Source organism: Elephas maximus, chromosome 12 (genome assembly GCF_024166365.1).
Source record: "Elephas maximus indicus isolate mEleMax1 chromosome 12, mEleMax1 primary haplotype, whole genome shotgun sequence".
Lineage (NCBI taxonomy): Eukaryota > Metazoa > Chordata > Mammalia > Proboscidea > Elephantidae > Elephas > Elephas maximus.
The window spans coordinates 88,514,310-88,527,486 of NC_064830.1; the positions used below are offsets into that span (position 1 = coordinate 88,514,310).

Consider the following 13,177-nt stretch of genomic DNA (forward strand, 5'->3'; position numbering starts at 1 on the left):
GGGAAAAGTTACATGTTACCACAAACAACCTAACCTTAAAGCCAACCATCCGTCTTACCCTTCTGGTGTGTAAAATGGGAAGGTATCCCGGAACACCAGTTGTCTTGATTAAGATGGTATGTGGTAAGAAGTCCCTGAGCTGAATTACCAGTGTTTCCCAGCCATCTGTTCATCAAAGCTACAATCTATGACATGGCAACATGAATACAAAATATTTTTCATTAAAGTGTAAAATTGTCTGGCAACTTACCTCAAAAACCGTTAAACTGTACATCATTACATAATCATTCCTAGTGCTGGAGAGAAAATACAGGCAGAACCTCCAGGCTCCTATTTGCTGGGCAAAGTTATTAAGAAGCTCCTCTGGAAAAGTTAAATAGCAACAAAACAAGGCTATGAAAATACATGAAATTAATACAAGGCTGGGCTGTCTTACTTTTTCAATCATACCTCTTTCCGTACAATGTAAACGATGTCAAAAACAGCTGATTCTTCAAGATAGAAAGGACAGATGATAGACCATTTTTATGTCACTGAGGATACTGGTTCAGAGGTGACGAAGAACACTGACAGTGTTTTCAGCTAACTGAAAATTAATAACCTCTCTTGTGGACACTTTTTCAGGCAGAGAAACATTCAGTGTTAAAGTTCTTATTTAACCTAATCTGTGGATGGGCAACTGTAAGAGTATCATTTCACCTTCTTAAAAATGATGACTAGAGAAGCAGGAAAAGAAAAGGTTAAGACTAACCTCTCAAAGACAGGATAGGAAAAAAAGCAAGAGAATTCAAGAAGGCTAACTCTCTTCATTGGGGTTTGGTTTCATTTTAAGACACCACAAAGAAGCATCTGTTAAATACTTTTTTTTTTTTTTTTTTTTTGTGGATGGGCAACTGTAAGAGTATCATTTCACCTTCTTAAAAATGATGACTAGAGAAGCAGGAAAAGAAAAGGTTAAGACTAACCTCTCAAAGACAGGATAGGAAAAAAAGCAAGAGAATTCAAGAAGGCTAACTCTCTTCATTGGGGTTTGGTTTCATTTTAAGACACCACAAAGAAGCATCTGTTAAATAAGAGGAACAATCAAATGGGAATTGCCAGGACACACATCAAACCAGTTAGAAATTATTCTGCTCCTCCTTAGCCTGCTGAAAATATCAGCCAGAATCCACAAGACAGCAAGCATTGAGACTGTGTCGTTAACGGTGCTACCCTTTAGTCATCTTGACCTACTGCATTAGCCATGAAATAGGAGACAAAAATGGTGAAAGTACAAAGGCAACAACCCTGAGATATTGTAGGAAGACCCTGGGAAAACAGGACACACAGGTACCCATTCTAGTTCTAAAGCCACTGCCCTGCTAGCGCCCTACAACTTAGGCTAAATTCAACAAGGCTGTCTCATTAAGAATTCCATAGGAAGAAGCTGACGAACTGTCCCTATAATTATGTAAATGTCTCTAGGAATCCCAGAAGTGAAGTCAAAATGGAGAGAATAAGCAATGGCTGGAAATGAGGAACTCTGGGCTCTGTTCTAGACTCTGCTACTAATTCACTGGGTCTGACCCTAAGCAACTCATAGCTCCTCTTTGATGCTTCAGCTTCCTCCACTATTAAAAAGACCAAATTGTCTCTCCAGCATCCCTGCTAACAGCTCTATCAAGTTCTAGGGCACCAATAACTCACCTTTGGTAGAGAATGGGTAGAGCCCCTTTAACAAAAGGCTTCCCTCCTTTCTCCTGCCTAGCTAAGAAAGCTTTAGTAGATCCTAAGACATCAAAAAAAAAAAAAAAAAGCAAGTGGTTCCAGCCCACACAATCAAATACAGTTACAAAGACTAGGTACAAAGAGAGCTGAACTAAGACACTCCCATTGTATAGAACCAAACCCCCGGATTCCCCTTAGCCTGTATTTAAATTAGACATTTGTAGCATCTGGTTATTTAAAGCTATTTTAAAATCAGATTCGAATACGAACATGTTCAGAAGTTTTCACTTTTAATTCTCGAACACACAAGGTGAGCAATATTTGCTTTGCAAACCAAACCCAACCCACTGCCATCGAGTTAAGAGAAAAATCAAAAGCATTTCAATTTTAAGCTAACAACAGCACTTCTGAGAAATTAGTGTTGGAATGTAACAGACTGATGAAAGGAAAGATCCTCTGCTTCCTTTGGTAAAAATCACCACTGATACATTTACCGTAAGGTACTCTGGTGGCATAAAAGTAATAAGGGGATCACTCTGGGGGGCGGGAGGAGGGTCAGCCCAACTGAGTAATAAGAGAGAACACCTAGGGAAGTGAGCAGGGTGGATCTTCTAAGCCAGACACCTAATCATCTATTGGGCTCAGCTTTTATGCACTATCTCTTGTTTATAAATACTCCATTTCTACTCAGTGCACTCCCTAAGGGGGTGGGGGGAAGCACATAGAGGGCAGGCACAAAAGGGTTCACCAGGTTTAAAACAAAAAGAAGTAAGAAGTTAGCATCTACCAGGAGCTGACAGAATGCTTAAAGGACATAGGGGAATATGGGCTGTAGCCAAAGGCCTACTTACTGGGCACCCAGAATTCTGAACCCCAAACAAGCTTTGGACCAAAGGTGGAATCAGTCAAAACATTTAACTGGCCAACATCATTTAGAGAAGCCAAACGGGACAAAGACTGTGTCTCCAGGGTCCCAGAACCATAGAAAAAGAATTTCAAGATGGTGGAAGCAAGGAGGAGCCCTGGTGCCACAGTGGTTAAAAGTCTGGCTGCTAACCAAAAGGTCAACGCTTCGAATCCACCAGCCACTATGTGGAAACCCTATGGGGCAGTTCTACTCTGTCCTATAGGGTTGCTATGAGTCAGAATTGACGACAACAGGTGTGGTTTTTTGGTTTGGTGGCAATGACTATGAAGTCAGTACAGAGTAGTCAGATACACAAAGGGAGGAACCTTTAGGTATGGATAGCAAAAAATACTTTTCATTCTCAATTTTAGCAGTAAATGAGGATTCAGGAGAAAAAAAAAAAGACTACTTTAAGACCACAGTGTAGCACGTCTCTGTGGCAGAGATCTGACACATATATACTTCCTAGTTTACAGTATGCTTTAATGAACACTGTTTGTGCGAATGACTATAAAATTAACAAGCAGGTTCTAGAAGGTCCCAAGATTCCCAGAAGACCTGAATCTACCTATACTCCTATTTGTTTTTTTGTTTTTTATGGCGGGTATTCATTAAACTTGCAGAATAGAAGAATGAAAGAGATATAGTGAAGAAAAGGAAAAAGAAGCTAGAAGCCCCCAAAGGTAATACCAGTTAAAAAATCTCTGAAGACTAGATGAGGTTCAAATCAGACCTCTGCACACTGAAAAATATGTTCATTTTGACACTTCTATGAGGTTTTTTAAATTAATAGTCTCAGGCATTCTTTTAAAAGTTCACCAACATTGCTGAAACTGAGAACGAAACTGGGGGGAAAGAAAGGGATTCCCAAACTTGGCCAAAGGAAGGAAAATCTATACCGTAACTATGCCCTTGCAGCTAGGTTTGTAGACCTCACTAGCCACCACTCGGCGGAACCAGAGCAAATACAGTTAAGAATTCAAGAGGGAAACAAGTAGGCTTGACCAGCCAAGGCTGCCAACTCCTTCCTTCCCAATTTGGTCTTCTCATTACAAATGACTCTTTACAACTCAACACTTCACTTACCTATCTCACGTTTTCTTTCATTGGTTGTACAATCATGGAAAAATTCTGTCATCAGACTTTCCAATGCCCTGAGGGAGGCTTCTTCAGATGCCTAACAAAGAAATTTGAAGAGAAAAAAAAAAAATCAATAAACTGAATCTAGCTCTACTGTTCTTCAGTTCCTTCTAGGCTGCACTCAATAGCAAAAGCAATTTACTTCCTCAAATCATCTTGGCACAATGTTCTTCAAATACATGGTATAAGCCAGAAAAACTGAAGGGAATTTCCCAGTTGGCTTAAAACCCAAAGTTTTAGTCTACTCTGTAAATTCATGCTACTGTGCAGTCGATTTTCAATTATTTATGCTAATAAAGGAGAGCAAATCATTCAAATTCCAATTCTGAAAACTTGCTGAACACAAATGAACAGCCCCAGCCCTGCCTGAACAGGCAGAATGAAGAGATTCAGAGAGAAGGTTGGTGCTCCTTATAGATTATCCCTTTGCCCCATGTCTGACAATTAGCCATACTTTGATTCAGAGCAGTTGTCTGTCAAACTGCTGTGTGGATTCTTGGGAGGTTTTTTTGGTGGTGCTTCAAACATTTTGTCAACTCTCGATCTCAAAGGGCAGCCAACAGAGATTAAGATACAGCTGAGAGTCAAGTCAAGCAGGGGCTCAAAATTAGATGGTGCCTCCAAACCACAAACCCACAGAGAGAACCAGACTTTCAGCAGAAATGCTCAAGTTGAGAATGAGAAGGGAGGAGCCCAAGGCCCCCAACACTCAACCTCTCCCTCTTCATTATGGAGCCCTGAGACCCATTTCCTCTTCTCTCACTGAAGTAGGGGCACATCAGCCACGGAGATAAGCTTGAGTCAACACTCCTTCACTCAACCCATCTACAAAACGGTAAACACTCCCAGACCATTTTTGAACCCTCACTGGCATAATCTATTCCAGAGAGAATCAAGAGCCAACAGCAGTTCTGATTTTTTAATTATCTCTTAATTCCTTTCTTCCCATCTATCTCCTACCCTCCTCCCTTCCCCATATCCTCTCCATTGTCCCCGGAGTGAGATATGACTGTGTTTTTAACCACTCTTAAAAACAGCAGTTTTAAAACAACAAGCCCACAAGCAAATGTGTTATGTATCAAACAGTAAAATACTGGAAGTCTAAAAAAAAAAAAAGACCCCAAACCCATTGCCACTGAGTCAATTCTGACTCACTGCAACCCTATGGGACAGAGCAGAACTGCCCCATAGGGCTTCCAAGGAGCAGCTGGTGGAGTCAAACTGCCGACCTCTTGGTTAGCAGCCAAACACTTCACAACTGGCGCCACCAGGGCTCCACTGGAGGTCTAGCCCACGGTAATTTACTTTTGTAGAGACTGATGAGCTAAAGCTTCTTCTGCCATCTCTGTGGCTACACCAGCACTTCTTAGAGGGTACTAATGGTAAAGGCTGAATCAGGCTTGCACAAGACCGTCTTACAGCAATTAGCACATGCAAGTACACTACACAGCACCTGTGGCCCAAGTTCAAGCAGTGCCAGGCACGGCTGTCACTCACATATTGCCACCACAGCGTGATGGCTGTGCAGTTACCACTGAACGCTGACAGGTTAAGTGATGAATTATTATGCAGTGGTTTTAGCCCTTGTGAGTTTGAGGGACTTTCTCATCTGAATTTTATATGCATGACAAGTATTAGCCTTCTCCTCTTTCAAACCTCTATATCAGTTTAATTGAAAAATATTCTTTGACCAGAAGCCAAGCTGTTTTATTAAGAACTACACAAGTTTTTCAAATGCAGAAATAATTTGGAACGTGGGGCTAAAACTAGACTGCAACTGTCGTTTCCAACCTCTTTCAACGTTTTGTGTTCATCAAAACAGCCTCACTGTTCTCACTGACTGAGTTTAAATAAATGTTATAAATTCAAACTTCTAAAATGAAATTACATAAATCAAAGAAAGCTTTCGTCTGTTTTATAAATCGAACTTGTATACCACTTCATTTAACTAAAGGATTTTTTTTTTAAGTTTGTAAAAAGATATAGAAGACTAAGTTTCAAGAAAAATAGTACATGTTAAAGTAACACTTGCAAAAAAAAACAATAAACATAAATCAAGAAATATTTGTTAACTTAAAATCAGCTATTTAGTTACTTAAAATAAACCAATAGCTCTTCCAGAGCCAAAATGGGTTCCGAAAAACTAAGAAATCACCTTCAAATCACACCTACTTCGTGAATTTTTTATTTCTTCTTCTTTTTTTTGAGGTAAATCATTTCAGAGTAGATCCTGGAAAAAACCTGAGCTCATCACATTCAGGCAATGTGGTCACATCAAGCACCGAGGTTTATTTCATACAGCTTCTTGAAGCAGAGGTTTGTGAAGTTGACCGCTACCGACCATGCCTTAAAGGCTGCCAGGGCAAGTTCCTGACAATCTCCCAAAAGAATTCAACCCTATCTCCATTACTAGTCCCACTCCCCACTCCAACCCAAGAAGCTAACACTCTTACAGAAAGTAGAAAAACAAAAGTATCACAGTATGGATCCTGTGAAAAAGGAAACTCCAAAGCCTAATAACCAGATGTTCCTCAATAAGAACAAGTAATACATTTGTCTGCATTTTTTTTCCAATCACTTCAATAATTTAAATGCTAATACCTGCCTCATAAGCTATTATGAGGATCAAATGAGTTGACCCATGTAAAGCTGCTATGTAAACTGTAAGGAATTATCTAACTCATAGTTGCTATTATTTTTATTTGGTCTTAGAAAAGAGACCAAAAGCAAAACAATAGAAGTGGTCAGGCCTGCTTTGAAACTAGAGACTCGTGCCCTCAGGCTTAAGGGTTTTATCCCAACCAGCTCTAATGGGGCTTTTCCAACTGAATTTCAAAATGAAACTATGTTATGTTTACAGGGGAAGAAAAGAGGCCGAGACTTGCCAAGGTCATAGAATCAGAACAGAGATGGAAATACATAAAGGTTGTGTTCAAGACAAGCAAGTGGCTGAAAGATGCTGGAGAATCCCCTCCATTTGGCAAGACCACTAGAATCTTTCTGAGCTGTTTCAAGCAAGTGATGGGTTAAGGAATTAAATTAATGGAAAGTAAGGAAGTGGTTGAGCTGACTGGACAGCAACTGAACAACAAGGAAATGGCAGTATTTACCACAAACTACACTTTCAAGTAATGAAAGGAACAAAGAACATAAAACAAAAACCAAGTGCCAGGGTGTAGTAGGGTGGCTTCAATCTCCAAAAGCCATTCAAACTTTAGCTCCTGCATTGGACTAATTTATGAAAAACAGTCATGACTCAGATATATCTGAGTATTTCCATCTTGCACTTGGCATGATGTAAGCCCCAGATCTTGAAGAACTAAAGAAAGGTAAGATTAGCTAAAAATCAGATGAGACATGTTTACAACCAAAAATTCCAGTTGGATTGTAGACATGAAATGTAAAAGGTAAAACAAAGCTTTTAGAAAACTATACAGGAGAACATATTCATTACCTTGGGGTAGAAAAAAAATTCTTAAACAGGATTTGAAAAAGCACTAAACTTGGGAAAAAGATTAGTCCAAAACTGACGGAACACAACTACCACAGCCTCCGCCAGACTGAGTCCAGCACAACTAGATGGTGCCCAGCTACCACCACCAACTGCTCTGACAGGATCAAAACAGAGGGACTCAGGCAGAGCTGGAGATAAATATAGATCAAAATTCTAACTCACAAAAATAGACCAGACTTACTGGTCTGACAGAGACTGGAGAAACCCCAAGAATATGGCCCCTGGACGCCCTTCTAACTCAGTACTGAAGTCACTCCTCAGGTTTACCCTTCAGCCAAAGATTAGACAGCCCCATAAAACAAAATGAGACTAAATGGACACACCAGGCCAGGGACAAGGACCAGAACGCAGGAGGGGACAGGAAAGCTGATAACAGGGAACCCAAGGTCGAGAAGGGGAGAGTGTTGATACATCATCGAGTTGGCAACCAATGTCACAAAACAGTATGTGCATTTTTAATGAGAAATTAATTTGCTTTGTAAACCTTCATCTAAAGCATAATAAAAATAAATAAAAAGCACTAAACAATGGGTAAATAAATTGTGGTATATTCACACAATGGAATACTACGCATCAATAAAGAACAGTGACGAATCTGTGAAACATTTCATAACATGGAGGAACCTGGAAGGCATCATGCTGAGCGAAATGAGTCAGAGGCAAGAGGACAAATATTGTATAAGACCACTATTATAAGATCTTGAGAAATAGTATAAACTGAGAAGAACACATACTTTTGTGGTTACGGGGGGGGAGGGAGGGAGGGAGGGAGAGAGAGGGTCTTTTACTGATTAATTAGTAGATAAGAACTGCTTTAGGTGAAGGGAAGGACAACACTCAATACATGGAAGGTCAGCCCAATTGGACTGGACCAAAAGCAAAGAAGTTTCCGGGATAAAATGAATGCTTCAAAGGTCAGCAGAGCAAGGGCGGGGGTTTGGGAACCATGCTCTAAGGGGACTTCTAAGTCAATTGGCAAAATAATTCTGTTATGAAAACATTCTGCACCCCACTTTGAAATGTGGCGTCTGGGGTCTTAAATGCTAACAAGCGGCCATCTAAGATGCATCAATTGGTCTCAACCCACCTGGAGCAAAGGAAAATGAAGAACACCAAGGTCACACGACAACTAAGAGCCCAAGAGACAGAAAGGGCCACATGAACCAGAGACCTACATTATCCTGAGACCAGAAGAACTAGTTGGTGCCTGGCCACAATCGATGACTGCCCTGACAGGGAGCACAACAGAGAACCCCTGAGGGAGCAGGAGATCAGTGGGATGCAGACCCCAAATTCTCATAAAAATAACATACTTAATGGTCTGACTGTGACTAGAGGAATCCTGACGGGCATGGTCCCCAAACCTTCTATTGGCACAGGGCAGGAACCATTCCCGAAGACAACTCATCAGACATGAAAGGGACTGGACAGTGGGTAGGAGAGAGATGCTGAAGAAGAGTGAGCTAATTATATCAGGTGGACACTTGAGACTGTGTTGGCATCTCCTGTCTGGAGGGGGGATGGGAGGATAAAGACAGGTGGAAGCTGGCAAAATTGTCACAAAAAGAGAGACTGGAAGGACTGACTCATTAGGGGGAGAGCAAGTGGGAGTAAGGAGTAAGATGTATATAAACTTATATGTGACAGACTGACTTGATTTGTAAACATTCACTTGAAGCTCAATAAAAGTTAAACAAAAAAAAAAGCACTCAACAAAAGAAAAGATTGATAAATTGGAGTGTTCATCTGTTGGCACAATACAGAATGTAAAAGAAAGCCACAGAATGGGAGGAGAGATTTGCAATATACATAACCAACAGAGAACCCATATCAGAGTATAAAATAACTCATACACATCAGTAAGAAAAAAAAAATTTTTTTTTGACTGGTAAATAGTAACTTATAAAAGAGGGTTTTCTAAGGCCTGTAAATACATAAAACCTCATTAGTCACTGAGGAAATGCAAATTAAAAACAAGACGGTACTCCATCTACACATCCACCAGAATGGCTAAAATTAAAAAGGCTGACAGTAGAAAGTATTGGTAAAGATGTTGAAAGTATTGCTGGTAGAAGTAAAAATTGGCATTACCACTTTGGAAAACTCTTTGGTAGCTGAACATACACATACCTTATGATCCCGCAATTCAATTCCTAGATAATAGAAACTTATACGTGTATACCAAAAGAAATGTATATAAATGTGCCCAGCACCATTGTTCATAATGCCCCCAAAAAGAAAGAATTCAAATGTCCATACAAGCAGTGATAAATAGTGGTTTATTCATAAAGCAGAATACTATAATACAAAATGAATGAGTATTGTTACATACAAGAACATGGATGAATCTCACAAAAACAATGTTGCACAAAAGAAACCAAAACACATCCATCATGAGTTATTTTATACAATCTTTAGAAACAAGCAAAACTAATTTATGGTGTCCAGAGCAAACCAAAGATGAAAGAAAACCAAAGATGCAAGGAAAATATCAGCCCGAAGGACTAAAGGACCACATGAACTAGAGACTCCACCAGCCTGAGACCAGAAGAACTAGATGGTGCCCAACGGCCGCTCTAACAAGGATCACAACAGAAAGCCCCAGGCAGAATGGGAGAAAAATGTAAAACAGAATTCAAATTCATAAAAAAAAAAGACCAGACTTACTGGTCTGACAGAGACTGGAAGAACCACCAAGACTACAGCCCTTGGACATTCTGCTAAGCCAGAATTCAAACCGTTCCCAGAGCCCACTTTTCAAAGATTAGAGAGGCCTCTAAAACAAAAAATAACACATGCGAGGGCCAAGCTTCTTAGTTCAATCAAATACACAAGACCAAATGGGCAACACCTGTCCAAAAGCAAGAGAAGGCAGGAAGCGACAGGAACTGGATGAGTGGACACAGGGAAGGGGGGAGGGCAGGAGCATGTTGTCACATTGTGGGGATTGCAACCAATGTCACAAAACAATATGTATAAATTTTTTAATGAGAAATTAACTTGAGCTGTAACCTTTCACCTAAAGCACAATAAATTAAAAAAAAAAAAAAACTAATCTACAGTGTTATAATCAGAACCGTAGTTATCTTTGAGGAGGAGGGATTCTGAGACTCTGGTAATATTTTATTTCTTGATCTGGGTCTTACACATAAGGATGACTGCTTTACCTTATGATCTGTGTGCTTTTTGTAAGTAAACTGTACTTCAATTAAAAAAACAATGTTATATTTATTTTTTTAAGTCCAATTGGAAATTTCAGAGTTTAGAAACTGTGTTTTCAACTATTATCACAAAAACTAAGAGCAGTTTGGGGACCTGCAGCAAGCCTGCAGATAACAGTCTGAGCACGAGGTTCCTGGATTACTAGGGTCCATAATGTATTCATCTTCAGAGCTGTCAGGGTGGCAACACAAGGTATTACAACATCCCATAAGCCTATGTTTCTCCCAAGAGTTACTTGGCTCACCTCAATAGCAAATGGCCTATAGACTTAAAATGAAAATTCTTGGGCAGAATGATGAATTAAATTTGGCTCAAGGATATACTCTTGGGGAGCTATATATACATCTAAAACAAACCAAAGTTTTCTGTGTCAGAAACAGTTAAAATGAGCAAAGTTAAGGGGCTTTCAACCGTGCCTACTGTTGACTTTGTTATCTGTTCGGTTTATCGCACTGCTCTTGAGCTCAGCAGTTCAGAGATCTATAATACTGACTCAGTTATTATAATCAAGCCAACCAAGATCAATAATTACCTAAAAAATTAAAAGAAAAGCTTGGAAGAAGAGAAAGGGCCACATAATCTGAACCCACCTTTGACTCATCCCCACACCCTCTATCCCTATAACCAGTGTCATCAGATCTGCTAATTCTTGTTTTACAATATTTCTTCGATTTGTTCCTTTTCCTTCACTACTACTTCCACCAGGCATAAATTACTAAAATTTCTTTTACCTGGTCTCCCTGACACCAGCTTTTCCAGTTCTAATCCAATCTGTACTTCACCATTGGATAAATTCTCCTAATTATAGATTTTCTGCCCTAATTATTCTAAACTTAGCTTTAAAAAAAAATTTAGCTTTACAGAGCCTTTAAATCTAGACCAACTGAGAAATTAAGCTATTCATTTAACAAACGAACTCAATACTCAATAAGTGAAACCATATTAACCCCCTGAGATACAGAAGACTAGTAAAACTGTCTCTGCCTTCAAAGAACTGGAAGTGGTTGGCAGGGAGGGTAGGGGAACCTGCGAATAAAAATTAGAATATGATGGTCTACTTCCTATAGTAGTGGCATGCATATAAACAGCTTCAGGAGTACAAAGAGAATACCTGAGGGATACAGGGAAAGCTTCACAGAGGTGATAGTGCATTTCGGGTTTTGAAGAATGTGAGAAGTTTACTAGGAAAAAAAGGAAAACAAGCCCAATTCACCATTACTCACCACAGGAAGCCATCACTCCAGTTTCAACACTCATGGTCTCATAAGCAAGTATCTGTTCTCATCCTGCGTTTTCTCCTGGGTCTGCAATTCACAGCTTTAACCTTCATGAAATTTCTTCTGAAGTTTACAGCATAGATCTTTCTTTTCATCTTTTGTCTGTGTCTTATAATCAGTACCACAGAGTAATGTCCATGGTACTATTCTCTGGTCATTTTGGTTCAAATCTGAATGCACCCCAACCTTGGCCTACTTCTTTAATCTGTCACTATTTTCCTCCTGTGCACAACTGGGGATAATAAAAGTGCCTACCACAGTGGGTTGTTCTGAGAATCCAATAAAATAATCCATGTAAAGCAATGAGTAAACACAGTGACAGGCATAGAGTAAGGGCTGAAAGCCACCGCTATGACTGTCAACACTTCATATATACCAGAATGTGAGTTGTCTGGAAAGAGATTCTACCTAATGTGTTTTTATTTTCTGTAACATCCAGCATGGTATAACGCTCAAATATTTTACAGGCCAAATTCAGTAAAAGGGAACAAGATTCTTGGTATGACTTTCAGTTTCTCAGGAACAACGGTAAATCCGTCAAATTTAAGACACATGTGAATCTGTTTAAACTTCCCCCTTTAAGGGTTCTGACCATAATGACCTTTTCTCACAGGCTCAATGTATCCATCTTGAAAAACAGGAGATTACTAATAATTTATCTAAAAAACACTAACACGGAAGGTGGGTCCGTAATAATCCGTTGCCATCGAGTCAAATATGGTGCTTTGTCCCTTAAGAGATGGCACCTAGATGATGGTTTTCTCCAGCTCTGATTAAATCTATGATTCTTTTACCCAGTAGCCTCTAAAACAGCTCCTCTATACAGCATAATCTTTTTACAAAATTGGTATTTTTTAAAAAACAGCTATTTTTAAGCAAGTTTTTATCAAGCTTTCCACCGCCTTCTCAGGTGCTGTATTTTGTATATTCTACTAGGAGGCAAATCATATAGCCTTTCTGTATTCAGGTTCATGGCCTCCTTTATACCAAACCTAAACAAACTGAGGACTAGGGTCCCCAAGTCCCGTTCGAACGCTCCTATATAATGCAAAATATACCTGGTTTTATTACAACAGATACCATTAGCCATGAAATTCAATCTCACAAAAACTTTCCTGAAAGCTAACAGGATTATCATGGATGTCTTAAACTATCAAAAGTACACTCTCATTCTTCCCTATACCCTCCACCACTGCAAAGAAAACAGACAAGAGAAAAAAACCTCTCCAGCCTTTCAAAAACAAACAAGCCCACTGCCGTCGAGTCAATTCTGACTCATACCGTCATACCAACGCTACAGGGCAGAGTGGAACTGCCCCGTCAGGTTTCTAAGTAGCACCTGGTGTATTTAACTGCTGACCTTCTGGTTAGCAGCTGGAGCTCTTAACCACTATGCCACCAGGGTTTCCC

General features: G+C 39.7%; 1 protein-coding gene across 5 annotated transcripts in view; it reads right to left on the minus strand.

The window, feature by feature from the left end:
- The window catches only part of XPO6 (exportin 6), a 127,326-nt gene that overhangs the window by 78,037 nt on the left and 36,112 nt on the right, over positions 1-13,177 (minus strand). For all 5 annotated transcript variants that reach the window (XM_049903936.1, XM_049903935.1, XM_049903934.1 and 2 more), the window contains exons 2-3: positions 3,701-3,791; positions 251-363 (exon numbers count right to left, since the gene is read on the minus strand). In XM_049903936.1, coding sequence (XP_049759893.1) covers positions 251-363; positions 3,701-3,791 — 204 coding nt within the window. The remainder of the gene's footprint in view (positions 1-250; positions 364-3,700; positions 3,792-13,177) is intronic.